This window comes from Somniosus microcephalus, chromosome 25, assembly GCF_052327205.1.
Source record: "Somniosus microcephalus isolate GS21.2 chromosome 25, FLI_Smic_1.0, whole genome shotgun sequence".
Lineage (NCBI taxonomy): Eukaryota > Metazoa > Chordata > Chondrichthyes > Squaliformes > Somniosidae > Somniosus > Somniosus microcephalus.
In genome coordinates, this window is record NC_141011.1 from 25,829,717 (window position 1) to 25,851,691 (window position 21,975).

At 44.3% G+C, this 21,975-nt stretch overlaps 1 protein-coding gene across 4 annotated transcripts in view; it reads left to right on the forward strand.

Moving 5' to 3' along the window:
• The window catches only part of vps13d (vacuolar protein sorting 13 homolog D), a 260,231-nt gene that overhangs the window by 169,588 nt on the left and 68,668 nt on the right, over window positions 1–21,975 (forward strand). For all 4 annotated transcript variants that reach the window (XM_085966919.1, XM_085966915.1, XM_085966916.1 and 1 more), the window contains 6 exons: window positions 1,920–2,069; window positions 2,939–3,094; window positions 5,575–5,671; window positions 10,108–10,256; window positions 12,656–12,790; window positions 17,410–17,577. In XM_085966919.1, the coding sequence (XP_085823045.1) occupies window positions 1,920–2,069; window positions 2,939–3,094; window positions 5,575–5,671; window positions 10,108–10,256; window positions 12,656–12,790; window positions 17,410–17,577 (855 nt within the window). The remainder of the gene's footprint in view (window positions 1–1,919; window positions 2,070–2,938; window positions 3,095–5,574; window positions 5,672–10,107; window positions 10,257–12,655; window positions 12,791–17,409; window positions 17,578–21,975) is intronic.

The following is a 21,975-nucleotide window of genomic DNA, read 5'->3' on the forward strand; positions in this document are numbered from 1 at the left end:
CTCAATCTTATTGAGATAATAACCTAAAATATAACCAACAATTTTATTAATAATTATTAATCAAGTGTAACTTCCTTACCAGTGTATTTATATTGCCTTGAACACACAATAGTTAATGATGAGAGTCAGCCCTTAACTGTACCTGTATGGCCTTTCTGAATGGTTGGGGTGCAGGAAGAATGAAAACATAAGAAAATAGATTTTGAAAATCTCCATGTTCAAGTTTAACAGTTGATGTTTAACAACAAGAGCTATTATTTAAATGGAATATGCTAAGAAGAATACGCATAAGAAATTTCTCCTCACCCCTTTCCGCACCAAGAGATTGAGGAGAGAGATCAGAATAAACTTCTTAAAGTAGAGTTGTTAGAATAGGGAATGCTTTGCCACAGGAAGTAGTTGAAGCAGAAACCATTTTTTTAAGGGAAAGGTGGATAAATATTTGAAGCAAAGATAGAGGACTATGAGGGGAGAGCAAGACAGTGGGATTAGTTTTGGATTGCTCTAACAAAGAGTAGGCACAGACACATTGGGGGGAATGGCCTCCTTCTGTGCTCTAACCTTTTATTGATCTACGGATGCAGTATCAGGTTCGCTTTGCAGTGCTGCCTGGATGCAATGCATTTTCTTCCTGGTTTGGAGAGCACCGTTTGACGGTGTTCATTCGTGCTCTAACGTAGTCTAGGATGGATTTAGTCCAGCACAAATTTTGTAGAGCAAGTAGGATTTAGGGGAGCTAAGCTGTTGCTTACTGGATTACTTGGCTCTAGTGTTTCCCAACAGCTTTCTTTCTCTTAAAGTAAGATAAAACCACTTCTGGTTGATTTTCCAGCTATCTGTGTGAGCCAGTTCCTATCCTGTTCCTGCCCACAAGTCTATAAATAGCACCATGAAAGAGCCCCCATGGCTCAGTGAGTAAATGCACTATGCGGTGTTGTACTGAGCCATGCAGAACAGAACATCCAAGTTTCATTCCTGGTCTTTAAGTCAGCCATTTCCCACTCTAATTTCTGTTCAGTGACCTGCAAAGTGTGCAGGTGTGGATATTGGGTGAAGAGTAAGACCCGATCGGGGTTGGCTGTGATGATCTACTGGCCTACTGACACTCACTGCTAAGGATCACATGTAAATTGGCACTTGGGTGCGGTATTAGAAGATTGTCAGTGTCTGTGGAACCATGGACCAGCCACATAAATACTGTGGCAACAAGAGCAGGACAGAGGCTAGGTATTCTGCGGCGAATGTCTCACCTCCTGACTCTCCAAAGCCTTTCCACCATCTACAAGGTACAAGTCAGGAGTGTGATGGAATAGTCTCCACTTGCCTGGATGAGTGCAGCTCCAACAACACTCAAGAAGCTCGACACCATCCAGGACAAAGCAGCCCGCTTGATTGGCACCACATCCACCACCTTAAACATTCACTCCCTCCACCACCGGCGTACTGTGGCTGCAGTGTGTACCATCTACAAGATGCACTGCAGCAACTCGCCAAGGCTTCTTCGGCAGCACCTCCCAAACCTGCGACCTCTTCCACCTAGAATGACAAGGGCAGCAGGCGCATGGGAACACCACCACCTCCAAGTCACACTCCATCCTGACTTAGAAGTATATCGCCGTTCCTTCATCGTCGCTGGGTCAAAATCCTGGAACACTCTCCCTAACAGCACTGTGGGAGTACCTTCACCACTCGGACTGCAGCGGTTCAAGAAGGCTGCTCACCACCACCTTCTCAAGGGCAACTATCGATGGGCAATAAATGCTGGTCCTGCCAGCGACGCCTACATTCCATAAACAAATTTAAAAAAAACACAAGAACCTTTGGAAAATAAATAATTTTAAAAATCCGCGACAGTACTGTGAATTCAATATTTTACCCATTTTAAAAAATATAACTTTTACTGTGCTGTAAATTTGCAGGTTTTAGTGAAACTGGATGGCGGAGTTGGTTTGTCGCTGGTTAACAAGGCCCCTGAGGAATTGGTGTTTACCACTTTAACAGGGATAGATGTTCATTACACGCAGACTGCCACCAGTCAGATGCTGGAGGTCAGCATTCAGGATGTACAGGTAATGAAGCGTCTTTTAACAATGCACTTTCATATTGTACAAAGGTGAACATTCTGAAGCCCCGTCCAGGATATTTTGAAAACAAATCCAAAAATGGTATGGAAAGCAGAGTGGTTGAAAGGATTGCAAGCTGCCTTCTGGCAGTATGGGTATGCAAGATGCAGGTTCAAGCCTGGGCAAGGAAGTAGCAAATAGCTCAGGTGACTGGCTGGAGCATGAGAGAGAACCATCGACATAGAGGGATGGGGCAGCAATAGGAAGATTTGCTCTGCCTTTATGCTGCTGTAAATTTCTATGGTTCAGTAGCAGAGAAAGAAACAAGGCCATGGGGAGAAAGTGGGGCAGTGCGATTTAGTTTTGGATTGCTCTAGCAAAGAGCCGCCAGAGGCATAATGGGCCGAATGGCCATCACCTGTGCTGTAAATTGTTATGGCTCTATGGGATCAGTTCTGATGCCCCCATGATCGAACAGTCTGCCAACATTTGCTACCTAGGTTCTTGCATGAAGAATCTCAACTTGGATGGGGTGCTGTGGGGTTATCGCCATCTATGGAACCGTATCGCAGTGAGTGTTCAGATCATTCAGGATGGGGGGAATGAGACGTTGTGTTGGAGAGGACAGGGCGGTTAATTGCAAATCCTCATGACTTGTTTCGACCCTTCATCAGCTTGCATGTTGTTTTGCTGAGGAATGGTCTTGATTGTATGAAACTCCACTAAAAGGGGTCTGGAACCCGTTGGGTTTGTAGGTGAAAGAGCACTTCTTTGGAAAATCTTATTTGTTCATACAAGGAAAAAGGCCAAAGTATTTTTGTTTGTTTTATTATTAAATGCTGCTAAGACTTTTGTTTCTTTCTGTACTTCGCAAGATTGATAACCAGCTCTTGGGAACAACGCAGCCTGTGATACTCTCACTGACCCCCAACAGCCTTGAAAGTGAAACAGAAAGCATTGAATCGGGCCCTGCTGTTCAGATCAATGCAATGAAGATCCCCAGCAAGAGTGCACTGACTGAACTCTTCAAGGTGTGTGCCCAATAAAGCAGCTGTCTTAAGTATTCTGAATGCTGATCTGTTCTATATTGTACAGTGAAATGCACAATAACACAGAGAATTACATAGAATGTGCAGCACAGAAACAGGCCATTCATCCCAACTTGTCCATGCTCCACACGAGCTTCCTCCTGCCCCCCTCCATCTAACTCTCTCAACACCTTTAATACTGAGCTTAGATAGGCTTTTAATACAAGTAAGATCTGAATCAAACATTTATTGTTGGGGCTGATGTCCAGTTGTCTCTAGTTTCACTGTATGAGGCCCAAAGCTTTACCTTCAATAATGGGCTGCTTTAAACATTCAGGTAGCCTCCAACAAAGCAGAATAGACTTCTAGCCCCAACTGCCTCATTTGCAGAGGTACCACGTGATGTAAAACAAAGCTGTGTAGACTAGAAGGCTTCAGGTTTGAGCCCCAGGCTGAATGAGCTGATCTTAGCTGGGACACCAGTTGGGGTGCTGTAGTTCGTCTTAGCATCCCTAAATAGAGGGACACTCAGCCAGGGTTTCTGCACAACCGACCGCCAGCCAATGGCCCCCGGAAGAAAATGCACGGGTGTGGATGTCGGGTGAGGACAGGATCAGATTTGGCTGTGATGCACTAACATAGCTGAATAGCCTGCCAACATGCCATCTAGCATGTGAAACGTACTGGAGGGCTTCCAATTCCAACACCTATGAAACCTTGATGAGGGGAGAAAAGTGACTTCTAACACCAACCTGATTGTGCACTTCCCTAGTGGTCACCAGGTGGCGATGACAACCTGTGAGATCCACCCAAAGCGTGACGTCCGTGTTCATGGAATCCAAAGGCGCACCCAGCTTACATGTCCGCGTAACCATCCAGGCTCTAGTGTCCCAACAGCAAGTAAGGAAAGGTTGCTTTATCCTGCAGTCTCAGGCAAAAGCATCAGCCCAAAGCAATGATATCGTCTAGTCCTTGGAAACACTCAGCATTGACGAGGCTATCCGCTCTAGCTCATTTAAATTAAGACTCTCCTACTGGTGGGTATCATTCCTAGAAAGGAACACAGCTCCATGTATTTAAATGGATCTGCAATCTGTCTCGCTCCTTTTTGATCATAAAATCTCCCATTTCCCTGGTACTGCCAGCTCTCAGCACTGATTAAGTGCAGGCGGCAGTCCCATTCCAGGGCTGTGTTCATAGTCCAGCATTGGTGTCAAGTAACCGAAAACCGGCAGATAGGATTTTTTTCTAGTAGGTCCCTTCGCTGGCAGGAGTTTGCCTTATAAAGCTGGCTTGGAGTGATGTCCATGCTAGATTCACTTGGGCAACAACACCATTGTGTAAAAGGAGCTTTAACTTTACTTAAAGCAATTATTTTAATGTTGCTTCCTATCCCCTCCAGATTTTCTTCCTTTCCTGAAGGAACTGTCTCGTGCTGCAGACAGTTCTCAAGTGCAGGCAGCCCTGCTACTTTACCCAAGGGGCTAGTCTTAATATGTGAGCTGAGACATTAAGTATCAACAAACAATTTGACTTTGAAGGGCAACACAGCTGAGCCCAAACCTGTCACTATACATTGGCATGCCAACATTTTTCAGCAGGGTTACTGGATTGGAATTGAGCATGAACCTTGGCTGACTCCCCTCCCCTTGCCCCTTACCCTGCAATAATGAGGCCAATTACACTTCAGCTGCTGCCTTTGCTGAAATCAATCAGCTCAGCACAGGCTTAGAGATCAGATGTTAACAGTCAATTCACCAGGACTCAAACTTCTAGCTATAGAACTTAGACGTTTTTAGCACTTCTCATTCTGCCATACCCCATGTCTTTCGTTTTGCTTGTGTTACAAGAACCCTGAGTTTAAACTTTCCCGCCCCCCATCACCATGACCTTGTAAAATCTGACAAGAGTTCCTGATTGTAGTTTGTGCTGCATGCCTATGTGTCTGCAGAATAAATTCTTTGGACTCCTCGGTACATCAAGTGATTGCAGGGATCCCTAGTACCACTCGGGCACGGGCCCAGCTTGTGCAGGACATTCTTAACGGGAACTAGTGAAGGGCACAACTAGACCTCCATGTTGTAAAACAGTTGATTAAAGCTTTGTTTAACGCTTAGACCAAGTGCCTAGTAGTTTTCTTGCGTCACCCCACACAGCCTGTTAGGCCTCAGGGGTGGCATCCAGTGAAAAGCAAGCACTTCCCCACACCAAGGGCAGGAAAATCTGTCACTATCTGGTAACCAGTTACAGAAACTTAAGGATTTAGGAACAGGGTGCCTAACCCAATTCTATTTAGAAAATATGCTTTGGAGAGGGGTGAGAAAAACAACCTAAGAGAGTGGAGAAAACACTTGAAACTAGAGATGTTAAAACTAAATTAGTAATCACGAAAGTGTGTTGGGGTTGGCTGCCAAAGAAATAATTAGTAATGTTTTATTAGGTTCTCGTATTTAGTGTGACTGGTTATATTTCTGTATCTGCAGCATCTCATGATCACAGTGCGGAAGCTGACAGTTCAAATCGAAGAGAAACTTTTGCTGAAGCTGCTGCGCTTCTTTGGCTTGGGGCAATTGGACCAAGGTACGAGATATAAACCAGGTGGCTGATGTTACGCGGTTGCCCAGTACAAAAACTGCTGCAGATTGTCCCATTGCATGTTAACATTGGAACCTGCAAACTGCACAAAGTTGCCTGTTGCAGTATGTTGATGTACTGGTGCGTTGTTCAAAGGGTAGCATGAGTTCATAGGCACTGCTTACCAAGATTGTGTTTTTGTTTTACCTGGCCATTTCTTGGGGAGTCCAAGAGAGGTAATGGAATGGTACACCCCAGGATAAATGAGCCCACAGCAGTGTTCTCCAGTAACAGTGGCCTCTAGACGTAGACAAGTATTTGAAAGCAGGTTTATTTTATTTCTCCTAGTTTTGGAGTGATACAAATTACTGCAAAGGACATTTAAAAGTTTTGGGTTTTTTTCAATTTTTGATTTGTGTAAAAGCTAGCACTCGTAGAATTGGTGAATATTGCCCTCTGTATTCATAGGATTACCTCCCTTTTGGAGAGAAGGGAAATTGGAGGGAGAGTTCAGTGTTGCCTCAAGGATTTTAGTAAAGAGCAATGGTGGGTGGGTGAAATTTTCTACTTGAACTGTGAAAAACACACAACTGCACCATTATAGATTTTGTCCTTCCACATTTGGGTTGTATCTGGAAAGAGTATTTTGAGCTGTATTACACAAAGGTGTAAAATACTAGTAGGGTACAGTCTGTCATGTGGTGGCAGTGGTTGGAACAATTTGAGATGATGAATTAAAAGTGGATTAGCTTAAGTACAACTTAGTACTGGTACGCTAAATAAGCCTAAGAACAGCTCTGGAATTGTTCCTGAGCTACTGCCACTTGCCTCTTCTCAGCTGACTTGAAAGCACTGTTGGAAGAGATCTAGGTGCAGTTGCTCACCTATCCTCCCGCACTTGAGCAGTGAGACACGAAATTTTCATCATGGGGTACCAAAAGAGGAGAAAAAAATTATAGGCTTACGTATTGTCTAATGTAAACCATGTAGAAAGATTCATCATGACGTTTGTCGATGCTGTCTCAAAAAATGAAGAGAAAATTCAGCCCTTTCTGCTGTACATTCCTACTAATTACCTTCTTCAAATGTTATTTGTAATTTGGTCTTTCAAGTTCATGTAAATGGAGTTAATAAAGTGTACGCACTATGCTGTGCCCTGAATCTCTCGGAAGAGCATCTCCCCTTAAGCATCTGTGTTAATATTTTGTTTTCCCATATCAGTCATTTTCCCCTCGGAGAGTGCCAATTAATGTTCATTTAGGGTTAGTTTTAAGCTGTGAGCCCACACATATCCAGAGTTGCACTGAGACAACCCCAGTTTATTTTGCTTAGGACGTACTGCAGGCAGTGAGCAGCAATTTTCATTCAGCCTGGCTGAATTTGAACTCCCATCCCAGAGGTGAAAGGATCTCTAAGTCAAGTCAATTATCTCCCAGTTCCTTTGTAAATATATTTATTCATTGTTTGTAATGTTTCAAAATCAAGAAATTTGTGTATCAGGAAGCTTTAATTAACTCAAGTTGAAAGTGCACATGGAGAGCAGAGGACCGCAGTCTCACTGAAGAGTTCAATAGTTTAGGCTCCTAATTGTCCAGCTAACCCTTTGTTTACCTTTTCTGGCTTCAGGATGCTTAGTGTTTGTGATTTTAATTATTTGTACAATCCAGTTTTACCAGATATTTAAGAGCACATATTTAAGTGCATATCTCTAACAGTAGCTCATTACATCAATTTAGCATGAATCACCGACATTCTACAAGATGGTTTCATTTACATTGAAATGTATGTAGCATAGAATAATTTCCCTGCAGGCTGCCCTGATACCCAAGAGCTTTTGAAGTGATGCCAGCAGGCTGGGTGGTAAGATGTACCACCGATTGAGCATTTTTATGACAGAAAGGGAATCACAGCCACACCTCTCTTCCTCACTTCACCTGATGGCCACAGGGGTACCCTTCCAGCAGGACCTCAGAGTGCTGATCAGGAGTTCATGTTTCGTCCTCTTTCCTTTTCCCCTTTGAGCTCAGGGAGGCCGAGGTCAACTAACTCAACACACAATGGAAGTTGAACCTCTGGTCTCCTGAGCCATTAGCAGAGCTGTTCAAGGACTTTTCTTAAATTAGAATGACTTTTGTTAGAAAACCATGAAACAGATTTACATATATTCCCATTTCTACTCTGTTATAACCCTCTGGTCTGTAATACAGGAAACTTTGTGATATCCGGCACCGACGGGACCAAGCTGTTGCCATCCCATCAAAACTGCCGGACAAACCAGCGCTAATGTTGAAACATACGGAGATTTTGAGCTCCGTATCTGGCAACAAACCGTGTTGCTGAGCAACAGCTTCTAAACAGTCGGCCGTACCTTGCAAGCATCTCTGTAGCTTAGCAACAGCTTCAGCGAGACCTTGCAGAGCCTGACTGGTGGGAAAAAAAAGCAATGAAAAAAAAACCTAACGAAACGGCTCCTGATTTTTGCCGGTGGCTTGAGCATTCCGGACAATTAACCTCCGGATAAACCAAAGTTTCCTGTATTTTGTAAGCATGCATTTTCTTATCAGTCAGAATCTCCAGTGGAGGGGTTCGTATGGTTCATATACAGTGGAGGTGTCCAGAGCAGGGCCATTTCCAAACCTTGAATCCCGGCAATCCAGCCCACAAGCACGAGCCTAGTTATGCTTATATCTTCTCACTGGTTTGCCCTATTTGTATTTCTTGGGCCTGGAGGTTTAGAAGGGACTGTTTTTGGGGGTTGTGGAATCTGTTCGTATAGCAACTTGAGATATATGCAAACTGAGGGAACATGGATTTAAACTTTATATGTGACCCACAGAGCTCTGTGGTATGCACCTATGTGGCCCATGAAGGTAAAAAGCTTGGACACTCCTGTTGTGTGAAATAGTGAATATCTGGAGCGAGTTACAGGCTGGAATCTAATTGAGGGGCTTGGATGGTTTATATATAGAATAACAGATATGCAGGAATGAGTTACAGGCTGGAATCTAATTGAGGGGTTCAAAAGAGTTCTGTAGCTTCTTTCTGAACCTTACGGTTAATTAGCTGCCTTGAAACCACTCTAGGATATGTTAATCATTATAATCCATGCTGTAAAATTTACAGGGTAGTTTCATTCAATTTTAATTCTAGCAGTGGCACTCATTATGGATCCTAACTGCCAGCATACTTCACTTCATTGATATTCACCCAGAAGGATCAAGGCTTTTAACATTGCCACTGACGGATTGAAAAATCATTTATAATTGAATTAGTCACAAATTCCATGGCCAATTTATATGACTCTATGCCTGGAAGGCAAGATCTTTAGTCTATTGCTCGACTGGGAAATCATCTAAATATAGACCCACAGAGAAACTTAAACAAGTACAGATGCAGTTTGAAGTTCTGTCTTAAACTGACAACCCCTTCTGTGTATAATTGCATGTTTTCCTCTATTATACCATGTTGTCTGATCCTTGGGACAGTCGCGATGTGATTTGGAGGGTTAAGATTCCCTCATGTAGGGAATGGTCGCCTTCTGTGCCGTAAATTTCTATGATTCTATGGAGGCCAGAAGATAAGTCTCTCTCTCTTTTCCCCCCCCCCCCCCCCACCTTGTTTGACCACCAGCAAATTGCAGCTGCACAAGTGCACGGGTTCTTGAAAAGGATAGAGGGAATCTGTTGCAGTATGGTGGCGGTGAATTCGACAGAGTAACCTTTCTAAAAAGAAAACTTTTAGATTAGCTCACTTTGATCCTTTATAGTAAAGATCCTGTTAGTAAATTGCTAGGTGCGTGAGGATTGTGTTTAATTGAAATCTCTATCGGCACTATTTAATGATTGCTTGTTATCAATTTAAAATGCTTGCCAACATAGTAATATGGTGCTGAAAACTTTTACAGGAAACTTTGTGATATCCGGCACCGACGGGACCGAGCTGTTGCCGTCCCATCAAAACTGCCGGACAAACCAGCGCTAATGTTGAAACATACGGAGATTTTGAGCTCCATATCTGGCAACAAACCCTGTCAGCTTCTAAACAGTCGGCTGTACCTTGCAAGTGTCTCTGTAGCTTAGCAACAGCTTCAGCAAGACCTTGCAGAGCCTGACTGGTGGAAAAAAAAAGCAACGAGAAGAAAAAAAAACTAACGAAACGGCTCCTAATTTTTGCCGGTGGCTCGAGCATTCCAGACAGTTAACCTCCGGATAAACCAAAGTTTACTGTATTACATTATCGTTGAACAGTGAGGCTTAAATTTGAGTACGGTACATGGTTGATAACCATATTTAGCCCTGGCTGTCCTTCGAACAAACAGCTCCCTAAACTACCTATTGATTGCATTCATTTTGCAGGAGCAATTCATTCTCTCAGCTATGAACGTCTGACGGGGTCTATTGCTTTAAGTAGCCTGTCACACTATCTCCTTCCTTCCCTCGCAGATGTAGAAAAGCCAGATGAAAATGCCCCTGAGCAGAATAGTGAGCAAGGTGGGACAGCAAAGCGCTACTATTTTGAAAACCTCAAACTCAGCATGCCACAAATCAAGATGAGCGTGTTTACTTCCAGCAAGTTGCCTGTGGAGCTCAAGGTGAGTTTCTAAAAACCACACTATACATCTTGAGGAACACAAAACAATTCTTTTTAAAGAGACTTGCTAATGTGGGTGGCCTGTGATTGCCAGAGAGCACCACAATCCTGGCCACTGTAATGGGTCCAGTAAGTTTATTACTTGTGCTAAATAATAAATGAAGTAACATATTGTAAGCAAGAGATATGTGAAATACATCCCAGTACTATACGCGATTTGTGAACCACAGTATCTTACCCGCCTGCTGTATCTTTTGAAATGGAGCAGCAACTTCAGACAGTAATGCCAGATTCAAGCAGTTCACTTACAGCTTAGTTTGGAGGCAGAGTGTTTTTGTGTATTTAATTACACAAAATTAATTTTTAATTTAAGTCTGTAACTTGGCTTGGGTAGTATGCATTCATGTGTATTCCTTGAATTGGGTGCTTTGTGTTATAATTCTTAGTTGGCTGTGTGGGGCTCTATAACTCGTTATTTCTCAATGAATTTTGTGTATGACAGCCTACATAAAGTACCAGAATATGATACATTTATGGTATTGCTTCCTTCCCCCTTTTCACCCCACCCCCTTTTTCCACCCCCCTTTTCACACCCTCCCCTCCCTCTTTTTACCTCCCTTTTCACCCTCCCTCTTTTCGCACCAACCAACTCTACTTCTCTGTTTTCCAAATTGCTGTTAGGTTTTCTCTCTCTCCTTCCCCCTCTTCTCCCCAACCTTTTATTTTCATCCCTGTTTGATTGCATTCTGTCTCGAATTGGTGTATGATAACACCTCTTTCTGATGACATTTATTAAATCCTAGTCACTCTCCTGCCCATGGGAAGTTGAGAACAAATGTGGTTTTCAGGTGAAGCTGTGTTGGAGAATAAGGGCTAATTGGACGAGGGCTTGCGGACATAATTCGGCCCCCATATTAAAGTCATACGCCTGTCCTTAATTTTATATAATACTTCAATTTTATATTATCATTTACAGTTAAATAACAAAACCTAACATCAATTTGGAAAGCAAAGAAGTAGAGTTGGTTGGAGCATAGGAGTTTCACTGCAGTGCAGGCTGAGGAGCTGAGAGATGAAAAACCAAGGTGCTACATTGCCACCACTGGGGGGGGGGGGGATTATAATTACAGTACAAGTTTAGACAGGCAGTTTACATTATAAATATGGACACAGTCATTTATAATTGGAAAAATTGACTGTTGAAAAATTGCAATCAGAAAGTAAGGTTTTGTCAATTGGAAGTCTGCGCAGATGTAATCTTTTGAGATATTGTCGATAGATTTGGACATCAATGGAAATTAGTGAAAAGTAAAAGTAAATTAAAAAGCATACCTTATTGAATCCCAGAAATGTCTCAACATCACTAAACAAACAGATGATCTGGTCATTATCACATTGCTGTTTGTGGGAGCTTGCTGTGCACAAATTGGCTACCACGTTTCCTACATTACAACAGCGACTACACTTCAAAAGTACTTCATTGGCTGTAAAGTGCTTTGGGACATCCTGAGGTCATGAAAAGAAGCTATATAAATGCAAGTCTTTTTCTTTCAAAGTGTTTCACATACAATGGATTACTTGCAGGTGTAGTCACTGTAGTTATGTAGGCAAATACAACAGCTGTTTTCCATTCCACAAGATTCCACAAATAGTAATGAGATGACTGACCAATTAATCTGTTTTTGGTGGTGTTGGTTAGGGAATCAGGACACTGGGGGAATACCCTGCTCTTCAAATGGTGCCATGCATTCTTTAACTACCATTTAAACTACTGGTATGAGCAGATAGGGCCTTCCTTAACATTTCATACAAAGGACACCTCTGATCGTGCAGCATTTTCTCGGTACTGCACAGGAATATCAGTCTAGAATATGGGAACTTGACACCCAATCTTCTGACTAAAAGGTGAGAGTGCTATTGACTGAGCCAAGCTGACAGTAAAATTTAAGACAAATATCCAAAAGAGATTCAGTGAAATATTTAGAATAACCTACCAAGGAAGACAAAAGAAGTAGAACCACCGGTTATTCAAATATAGTTATATGCTGTGATAGGAGGGTTGGGGCACTGGAGGAATGAGCTCTTACGGGTGAGTGAGCTTTTCTTGTCCCTGACATTTTTAGGTTCTTATCGCCAAGTTCAGACTTTTGACCTTTGCAAATGACAGGATCAAACTATATGAATCATCCTAATCTCATGATATGTTTGACTCCCAGCTGGCTGTCAATACCAGTTGTCACTAAGTAGAGTAAAAATGACAGGTTAGTTTCCGACAACAGCCTGCAGCACTGCTCTGCCTGTAACATGACATTCCGAGTGAGCGTCCACTGTGAACTCACAGAATTAGTGATCTTTTGCTGCTGTCATGCAAGATCAATTTGGTGCTTTTTTTTGTTGCAGGCTTTGAAGGGCATGCTGGGAATCCGGTTGATCCGGTTTGAGGATGCAGTTATTCACATGGATCCGTACACCAGAGTGCACCCGTATGAGACGCAGGAATTTATCATCAATGACATTCTCAAGCACTTTAAGGAGGTGAGGATTAGAGTGGGCAGTTGAGCTTGTTAGAACTTGTGTAGTTAGTCGAGAACAACAAAGTTCATATTTTCCAGTGTGTGAATGTGAATGTGTCCGAAGTGGGAGGTGATATTCCCTCTTCAGAATAAATGTTTTCAGTCTAAGCAGTGATACATGGGCATATAACCCAAAGTTGTTAGTTAAAGCCTTCTAGACTGTGCGGACTATACAACAGTATCAAAAGTGTTTTACTTTCTTCTTCCAACGTTTACTTCTGTATATTTCCCCCCACCCCCTCCGGGCAAGATCTGAAGGACAAACAACAGGTTTGGCAAAATTCTGTATTAATACTTCAACATCGGATGAGGTTTTGTTGGGCAGTGTAGTGCAGATTAAAACTATTAGAGGATGCTCTACTCTAATCAAATCAAATAACAGTATTTGTGACAAAGTGTGCAACTTGTCACAGTTCCCTGGTTCTCCCAACATCTAACCTGCTGGTCACACTCAAGACCATTGTGTTGGATCTTGGACAAGTGATTAGGGTAACCCAGGGATCATTTATTAGTTTTCTTGGGTTAGTTTGCACAATATTGGATTCCCATTGTTAAGATTTTCAAACTACTTTTCTCCCTCTGCTTTTCTTCTTTTGTATCTTGGTGGTGCAGAGTTATATTGTATTGACCACAAAGGGGACCTCATAGGCAAGCCCTCCAGTACATCATCTAGTTGGTCATTATTCATGTGTAAGCTTAGACAGTAACTGATGGCAAGCTCGTCAATCTCTTTGGGAGCATCAGGGCTGAGCCCTCACCCAGCATCCACTTGTGTGTACTTTCCAACTGGAGTGGGAACCCTGGCTGATTCACCGCGCCCCCCCCCCCCCCCCCCCCAATTACCTAGCCAAACACCGAGCAATTGTAGCACCCCAGCTGAGATCAGCTAACTTAACAGAACATGGGTTGAACCTGGGACATTCCTGGTCTGGACGGCTCAGTACCAGACTGGGTGGTGCATTTGGTGTATTTACTAAATGATCTATTAGAGGAACATAGATTTTCCAACTTTATAAGTTTGCAAGTGGCATGCTCAACTTGCATGAATCATGGTTAGTTGGTGACATGTCAGAATCCCAACTGATTGTTGTTTGGCGTACTGACCTCTACCTAGCGGAAGCTGAACGCCAACTCTCCGACACCTCCTCCTACCTCCACCTGGACCATGACCCCACTACCGAACATCAAACCACCGTTTCCAAGACTGTCACTGACCTCATCTCCTCTGGAGATCTTCCCCCCCGCTGCCACCAACCTCATAGTTCCCCAACCCCGCACAGCCCGCTTCTACCTCCTTCCCAAGATCCACAAACAGGACTGCCCTGTTCTTGCCCCACGGAACTTATCTTTTCCTATCTTGACTCTATCTTTTCTCCCCTTGTCCAGTTTCTTCCCACCTACATCCGCGACTCTTCGGACGCCCTCCGCCACTTTAACAGTTTCCAGTTTCCTGGCCCCAACCGCTTCCTTTTCACCATGGACGTACAATCCCTCTACACCTCCATCCCCCACCCGGATGACCTGAGGGCACGCCGCTTCTTCCTTGAACAGAGGCCCGACCAGTCCCCATCCACCACTACCCTCCTCCGCCTGGCTGAACTTGTTCTCACATTGAACAACTTCTCCTTTAACTCCACTCATTTCCTCCAAATCAAAGGTGTTGCCATGGGTACCCGCATGGATCCTAGCTATGCCTGCCTTTTCGTGGGCTATGTGGAACAATCTTTGTTCCAGTCCTACTCGGGTCCCCTCCCTCACCTCTTTTTCCGATACATTGATGACTGTATCGGTGCCGTTTCCTGCTCTCGCCCCGAACTTGACAATTTCATTCACTTTGCCTCCAATTTCCACCCTTCCCTCACCTTCACATGGTCCATCTCTGACTCTTCCCTTCCCTTCCTCGACTTCTCCGTCTCCATCTCTGGGGATAGGTTATCGACCAATATTCACTACAAGCCCATTGACTCCCACAGCTAGCTGGACTACACTTCCTCCCACCCCGCTTCCTGTAAGGACTCTATTCCATTCTCCCAGTTTCTCCGTCTCTGCCGTATCTGCTCCGACGATGCCACCTTCCACACCAGTGCTTCAGACGTGTCTTCCTTTTTCCGCAACCGAGGATTCCCCTCTACCGTGGTTGACACTGCCCTCGACCGTGTCAGTTCTATCTCCCGCACTTCTGCCCTCACCCCTGCCCCTCCCTCCCGGAACCACGATAGGGTTCCCCTTGTCCTCACCTTTCACCCCACCAGCCTCCAGATTCAACAGATCATCCTCCGGCATTTCCGCTACCTCCAAAGTGATCCCACCACCAAACGTATCTTCCCCTCCCCTTTCAGCATTCCGCAGGGACCGCTCCCTCCGAGACACCCTAGTCCACTCCTCTATCACCCCAAACAGCCCTTCCCCTTCGCCTGGCACCTTCCCGTGCAGGCGGAGGAGATGTAACACCTGCCCCTATACCTCCCCCCTTCCCACTGTCCAGGGCCCCAAACACCCCTTCCAGGTGAAACAGCGATTTACTTGTACTTCTCGCAATCTAGTATACTGTATTCGCTGCTCACGATGCGGTCTCCCCTACATTGGGGAGACCAAACGCAGATTGGGTGACCGCTTTGCGGAACACCTCCGTTCAGTCCGTAAGGGTGACCCCGAGCTTCCGGTTGCCTGTCATTTTAATTCACCACTCCATTCCCACTCGGACCTCACCGTCCTTGGCCTCTTGTATTGTTCCACGGAAGCTCAACGTAAACTCGAGGAACAGCACCTCATCTTCCGATTAGGCACTCTGCAGCCTTCCGGACTCAATATCGAGTTCAACAATTTCAGATCATAAGCTCGGCCCCCATTTCATTTTTTCTTGTAATTTTTCCACTCCTTTCCCCCCCCCCCCCCCCCTTTCCTTTTGTTTCTCTCTCACACCTGGCAGCTATCTTTTGCCCTGCCAGTACACTTTACACCTAATCTCAGCCTATTACCATCTCGTCTAGCTTCTAATCTCTTTTACTTCTTTTGTTTCTTTTATTCTTTTGTCCGATCGCAGCCCTGCCTTCGATCTAGTTTCTTTTCTTTCCAGTTTTGAAGAAGGGTTCGACCCGAAACGTCAACTCAAATTTCTCTCCACGGATGTTGCCTGACCTGAGTTTTTCCAGCATTTTCTGTTGTTATTTTGGATTTCCAACATCTGCAGTATTTTGCTATCGTGATTGTCAATACTATTTGGCAATAAATTGAGTTCTTGCAGTAGCCTAAAGCAATGCTGTATCTGTTATTGTGCATCATTAACCCATGTGCATTCTTTGCTGTGATTCTAATCACTCCTCCCTCGTCTGTGATGCTTGTCAATTCTGTTTATGATATGAGTGTTGTCTGATCTCGCTTCTCTGATGGTTCAGTAGATAAAGGCACTGCATGGCATGATATTGCATCAGACAGACTGTAATCATCTGAGAAATGGGACAGGTCACAGATTCAATTCCGTGTCTGATACTTTAGCCAGTCTCAGCCAGGACAGTGGTGGGGGCATTACATCTGGCCTTTATTTCCAACCTTGAGTTCAGGATAATATGGATTGATCTCGAGTGAGCCCTCGGCTGTAAAGTGAAGTGATCTGCCCCTCCCCTCCCCAACCCCAATAGCCTGCTAATAATCAGGCTCTGGGTTCATGCACATAGAATGACTACTTGGGTGAGTTACTGGAGACCTGGTGACGCTAATGGAGCTATACCCTAGCATGAGTCAGTGCCTTCAGGGAATGAGGAAATCACCTGTGCTGAATGGAACTTCAAAATTATGATTACAGAGAAAGTGTCAGGAAAGAATCTAGTACCAAACGTACCTGCATCTTTTATCTCGATTTTCCCCATTTGGTCTCTAATCTGAATTGTTTTCCAAGTCCAAGCTCTATACAAGCACCCATTGAACAGCGATCTGAGGAGTAATTTTTAATCTCGGCACGCAGTCTAATGTCACATCTCATGAGAGCATATCTGCAACCACTGGGAACATCTAGATTTGCCTCCACTATGAGTGAAATTGGTTTCTACTGTATCATAACTGATATTACAGAAAGGGCTTGGAAAGGCCTGTGCTTTCTAACACTGCTGACACTAAAGCACTTCTTTCAATTGAATGGGTACCAAAGTGTAGTGGGTTTGTTACTAGACTGCTAATTCAGAGGCCTGGACTAGTAATCCAGAGAACGAGAGTTCAAATCCCACCATCGCAGTTTGAGAATTTGAATTAACTTTATAAAACATTTTTTTAAAAACTTGAGATAAAAAGCTGGTAATAATAAAAAGTAACCATGAAGCTGCTGGATTGCCATAAAAATGCATTTGGTTCATTAATGTCCTCTAAGAAAGGCAACTTGCCATTCTTACCAGGTCTGGCCTATCTGTGACTCACCCAGTCCCACACCAATGAGGTTGACTCTTAACTGCCCTCTGAAGTAGCCTAGCCAGCTACTCCGTTATACAACCATCTTTTCAAGGATGGCCAATAAAGTAACACCCACATCTCGAGAATGAATATTGAAAGAAATAGTCGGTTTCAGACAGTAAAATGTATTTTTATTCTCAGGAGTTGATAAGTCAGGCAACTCGAATCCTGGGCTCGGTGGATTTTCTGGGTAATCCCATGGGGCTTCTGAACGATGTATCGGAGGGCGTCTCCGGGCTGATCAGATATGGGAACGTTGGAGGCCTGATACGAAATGTCACGCATGGTGTCTCCAATTCAGCAGCTAAGGTACGTTACACAAACAAATAAAACAAGCTGACTGGTGTTTTGTTCATGATACAGCTGTTAGTGTGCATGGATTTATTTCCATCTGCTGACTGGAAATTTCCTCTCTTAAAATAGTAAACTTTGAGCATATGATCAGTGTTTTTAGTTAAAGTCTGATTTAGCTTGTGGTTACGTTAAACCTCTGGTCTTGAAAATATTAAAGTATGAGATTCCAGTGGGATTTCAGTAAAATGTAATGATGCAGATATAAAAATCACAACCACCCTGGGGGGGGGGGGGGAATTCGCCTCCCTTGCGCCTGCTGTTAACGCCTCCGGGGGGCGCTAACTGGGCACAAAGGGCTTATCACCCGGGCGGGGGCGCTAATAGCGCCTGCCGAGAAATTCGGCGGGGCGCTACTGAGGCGCTAGCCGATAACGCCACGCTCCCGCCGGTAGCGTCCCAGGCCTCTGCGCCGCCGGCGATGACGTCATTGCTGAGCGATGCAAGCCCTTAGCGCCCCCACGGCCGAAATTCGGCTGCGCCCCACGAGGCTGCCACGGTCGATGTCCGCGACAACCTTGCAAGCCGGGCCACACACCGCTGGCAGGGCACTAATTAAAGGGGCAGGATGGCTGCGCCCCGTGCTGACATTTTTTATTTTGGCCGGCCCCTCTTGGCGTAGTCCGTGGCCGCCATTGCGCCGTCCAGCACCACGTCTCTGTGCTGGGCTGCAGCCACGGCACCACGCCGCCCTAGTGGAGCCTGTCAAACGGAAGGGGAGGGGTGCTGAAACGCATCAGCGCTATGCGGCGTGGCCGCATGGCACTACCACGCTTTGCGCCTCACGCACCGCCCCAAGAGGAGGTGAAGTGCCCGAAATAGCGCTCTGCTTCCTCGCCGGGGCAGTAAGCCCAATTTAGCAGCCGTGGCAGTACTCCCACCCCGGGTGCTAAATGTGAGGCGCTAATTCGGCTACTGCCCCCCCAAAAATGTGTGTACTATATTCACTTGACTTTGCAACCAGGACTGCACTTCAAAAGTAATTCATTAGCTGAGAAGCGTTTTGGGACATCTGAGGTTGTGAAAGGCACTATATAAATGCGAATTCCTTGTTTCTGAACAGTGAAAATGCCCAGCAATATAATTATAGATTTTGCCCTTCCAGTCATAAGTTGTACATGAAGCGAGCATTTTGAGCTGTACAACACTAGGGTGACTACAAGTCTGTGATTGGTAATGATGGGAGCAATTGAAGTAATGAATTAAAAGTATCACACACACTACTGGCACGATGCTAAACTGTATTGGCTAAATGGTGATTTTTAATAATTGCATACTAGCACCAATACAGAAATCACAGAAACCCCACAGTGCAGATAGAGGCCATTTTGGCCCATCGAGCCTGCACCGACACATATCCCACCCTATCCCCGTAACCCCTACACCAAGACATATCCCACCCTATCCCCGTAACCCCATGTATTTAATCCCCCTAACACTAAGGGTCAATTAATCATAGCCAATCAACCTAACCCGCACATCTTTGGACTGTGGGAGGAAACCGGAGCACCCGGAGGAAACCCACGCAAACACGGGGAGAATGTGCAAACTCCACACAGACAGTTGCCCGAGGCCGGATTCGAACCCGGGTCCCTGGCGCTGTGAGGCAACAGTGCTAACCACTATGCCACCTTAGCGATCGACGTAGGGTAAATGTTGTCAGACGAGACTCCCAACACAGAGGTCTGCCCAGTGGAAAGAAACATGGTTCAAAGAATCAGTGTGCCCAATTTGTAGTGATTCTGATTTTCTGGCAATTAATGTTCATTTACTCTTGTGTTCCTGACCTTGTTTGCAAATTCTAAACTACAAAGAATTGCAACATAAAAGAGAAGGTGGCTGTAACAAGGAAATTTAAAAAATATATAATATACAATGCTGGAAAACCACAGCAGCTGCTGTAATGAGAAAAGACAGGTTACTGTTTTGGGTGTAAACTCTCCCATTAGGACTGGAAGAAAAGCAAGCCCCCTTTCTGGGACTGAACAAAACAGGAGTGGGGGGCGTACATCACACTCCTGTTGGAAACAGGCACAATGGGTTTGATAATCTGCAAACAGAACTGCAGCTGTGAGTACTTTGTGTTCTCCAAAAAAATAGATCTAGGTAAGTTTAAAAACGCTAATCACTGTCACTTCCTGTCAAACCACTTGCTGACGGGAAGTGAGTGGCTCTTGACTGAATCTGGAAATCAAAAGGGTGGGATCCTGTGGGAAGAACAATAACCTGTAATTAAGAATTATCTTTTAACTTTGTAACTAAAGTACTTCCTCCTTTACTTGACTTCTCTATTTCATAATTACTGCCAGCATATAAGTCACACCTTAATTTGGAGGGGGGTGGGGAGGGAGTGAGGCCATTGTTTTTATTTATTTATATAGAAGGTACCAGCAGTTTGCAGGCTTCTAAAGCCAAAGCCCCCACACTGCTGCTTTATGGGCAGTTCTCAGTCACATGACTCTATTTCTCTCTCCACGGACGTTGCCTGGCCTGCTGAGTTCTTCTAGCATTTTCTGTTGTTTTGGATTTCCAGCATCCGCAGTATTTTGCTATCGTACATTTTAGAGAAGTCTTGTTATGTCCTTAGACTGGAACATGAGGTAATGTAACTGGTGAATGATCACTTATACAGAAGATGGCTCAATATTGTCCACCAACTCAGTGGGCAAGTAATATGTGGGTAAATTTTACAGTTTAGTACTCCAGGTGCAGAGTTTCATGCAGCAGGAGCACATATCGGGCATCTGGGCACACAGGTGAGTGCACATGATTCGTGGCCTGTCTGGTTTTTAAATTATTCAAAATTACTATCCAGACCAGACTGCTGGAGTTTCGGTTTCTTCTGACAAGTGTAAGAGTTCTAAGTGAGGAGAGTTTGGGGCAATGCTTAGTAGCATGAGATTGCAACCAAGAACTGTCCATAATTTACCATTCTTTGGCAGTCTCCACTCAAGCATTATTAATGTGACATATCAGTGTTGCTGTGTTTTTTTTTAACTGGGAGACTTGGATGAAGGGACAAGATCTATAGGCAAGACATCACTAAAGTTGAGAAGAGTAGCAGACAGCAACAGAAAATGCTGGAAAAACTCAGCAGGCCAGGCAACATCCGTGGAGAGAAAATAGAGTCAACATTTCGGGTAAAAACCCTTTGTCAAGACAGTAGCAGACAACACTACCTAAACCGTGGGTAACATTGCGGGGTGGGGAGGGAAGCCATTGCTGGAGATGCTCTGGCTCCAGTCATATAGATAAGGGTGGAACCAAGTGAGCACAGTCCCACTGAGCTGGATAACAGCGCACAGGTGTGTGTAGAGAGGTAAAGGAGGACAAGGAAAAATAATGCACCACAGTCACAGAGCATGTCATTTGTAATTGGTCAGGGCCATTTTGGTGCTGTGACAAGCAGAAATCTGATTGGAGGGATTCAAATATGGAGTTGTGGGAAAGATGGACATGAATTTGGGAGGCGACAGCATGTTCACTGACCTTGGAGAGGAAAGGGAGGTTGGAGTTTGGGGTCAAGGGACCAGGAGGTGGGTTTCATGGACAAGATGAGATGAGCTTAGAAAGGGCACAAGAGGAAATGGGAGAAAAGCCTAGATATCAACACTGAGGTTGCATGAAGGAGGTTGAATAGAATAATCCCCAACTTGATGGGGTTTATTCCAAGTCCTATTTCCTTGTTGAGGGCAGTGAACACAAGTGACGGGACCTAAACCTGCTAAAGTACTAAGTAATGTTACAAACCACGTTCAGACTCTTCCACCAGTGCTTATGATGAACAGTTCAGTGGTGAGCATGAACTGATTACATACAGAAGAAAAGCGTATAAAAAAATTAATAAATAAAATGGATGGCAAAAATATAAAATGAAAGTGGGATGTATAGCTGGGGTACAATTCTCACCAGCATGTATACAGTGACATTAAAAAATGTGTACATGTATCCTATTTTACAAGAGTTTTTCGTATCCACTTTACAAAGTCTTTAAAAGCAATTGTTTTTCTAATCTTATTAATTACAGAACATGACTTGGAACCAAGAGCTTTGAGTGTTATCTGTGTTTGCCATTTTTTGGTTTTGTTCAGAATAGTTCGGACTAATGTGGTAGTTCTTAGTTCATATAAAGTATAATTGCTTTTCCATTTTGTCACAGAGCTCCACTAGGTGAACTCTCCCCGTTTAAGTCTAACCCGTCGAGAGCAGTTCAACATATTTATCTTGGCAAGCAGTCGAGGTTGAAAGAAAGTTCACATCAGCTGGCTCTGCACTTGTCCTTTTGCTGCACTGTCTATCTTTTAGGTTTAAACAGTACTTTGATCCTAAATATAGTCACCAGAGAGAAATTATTCC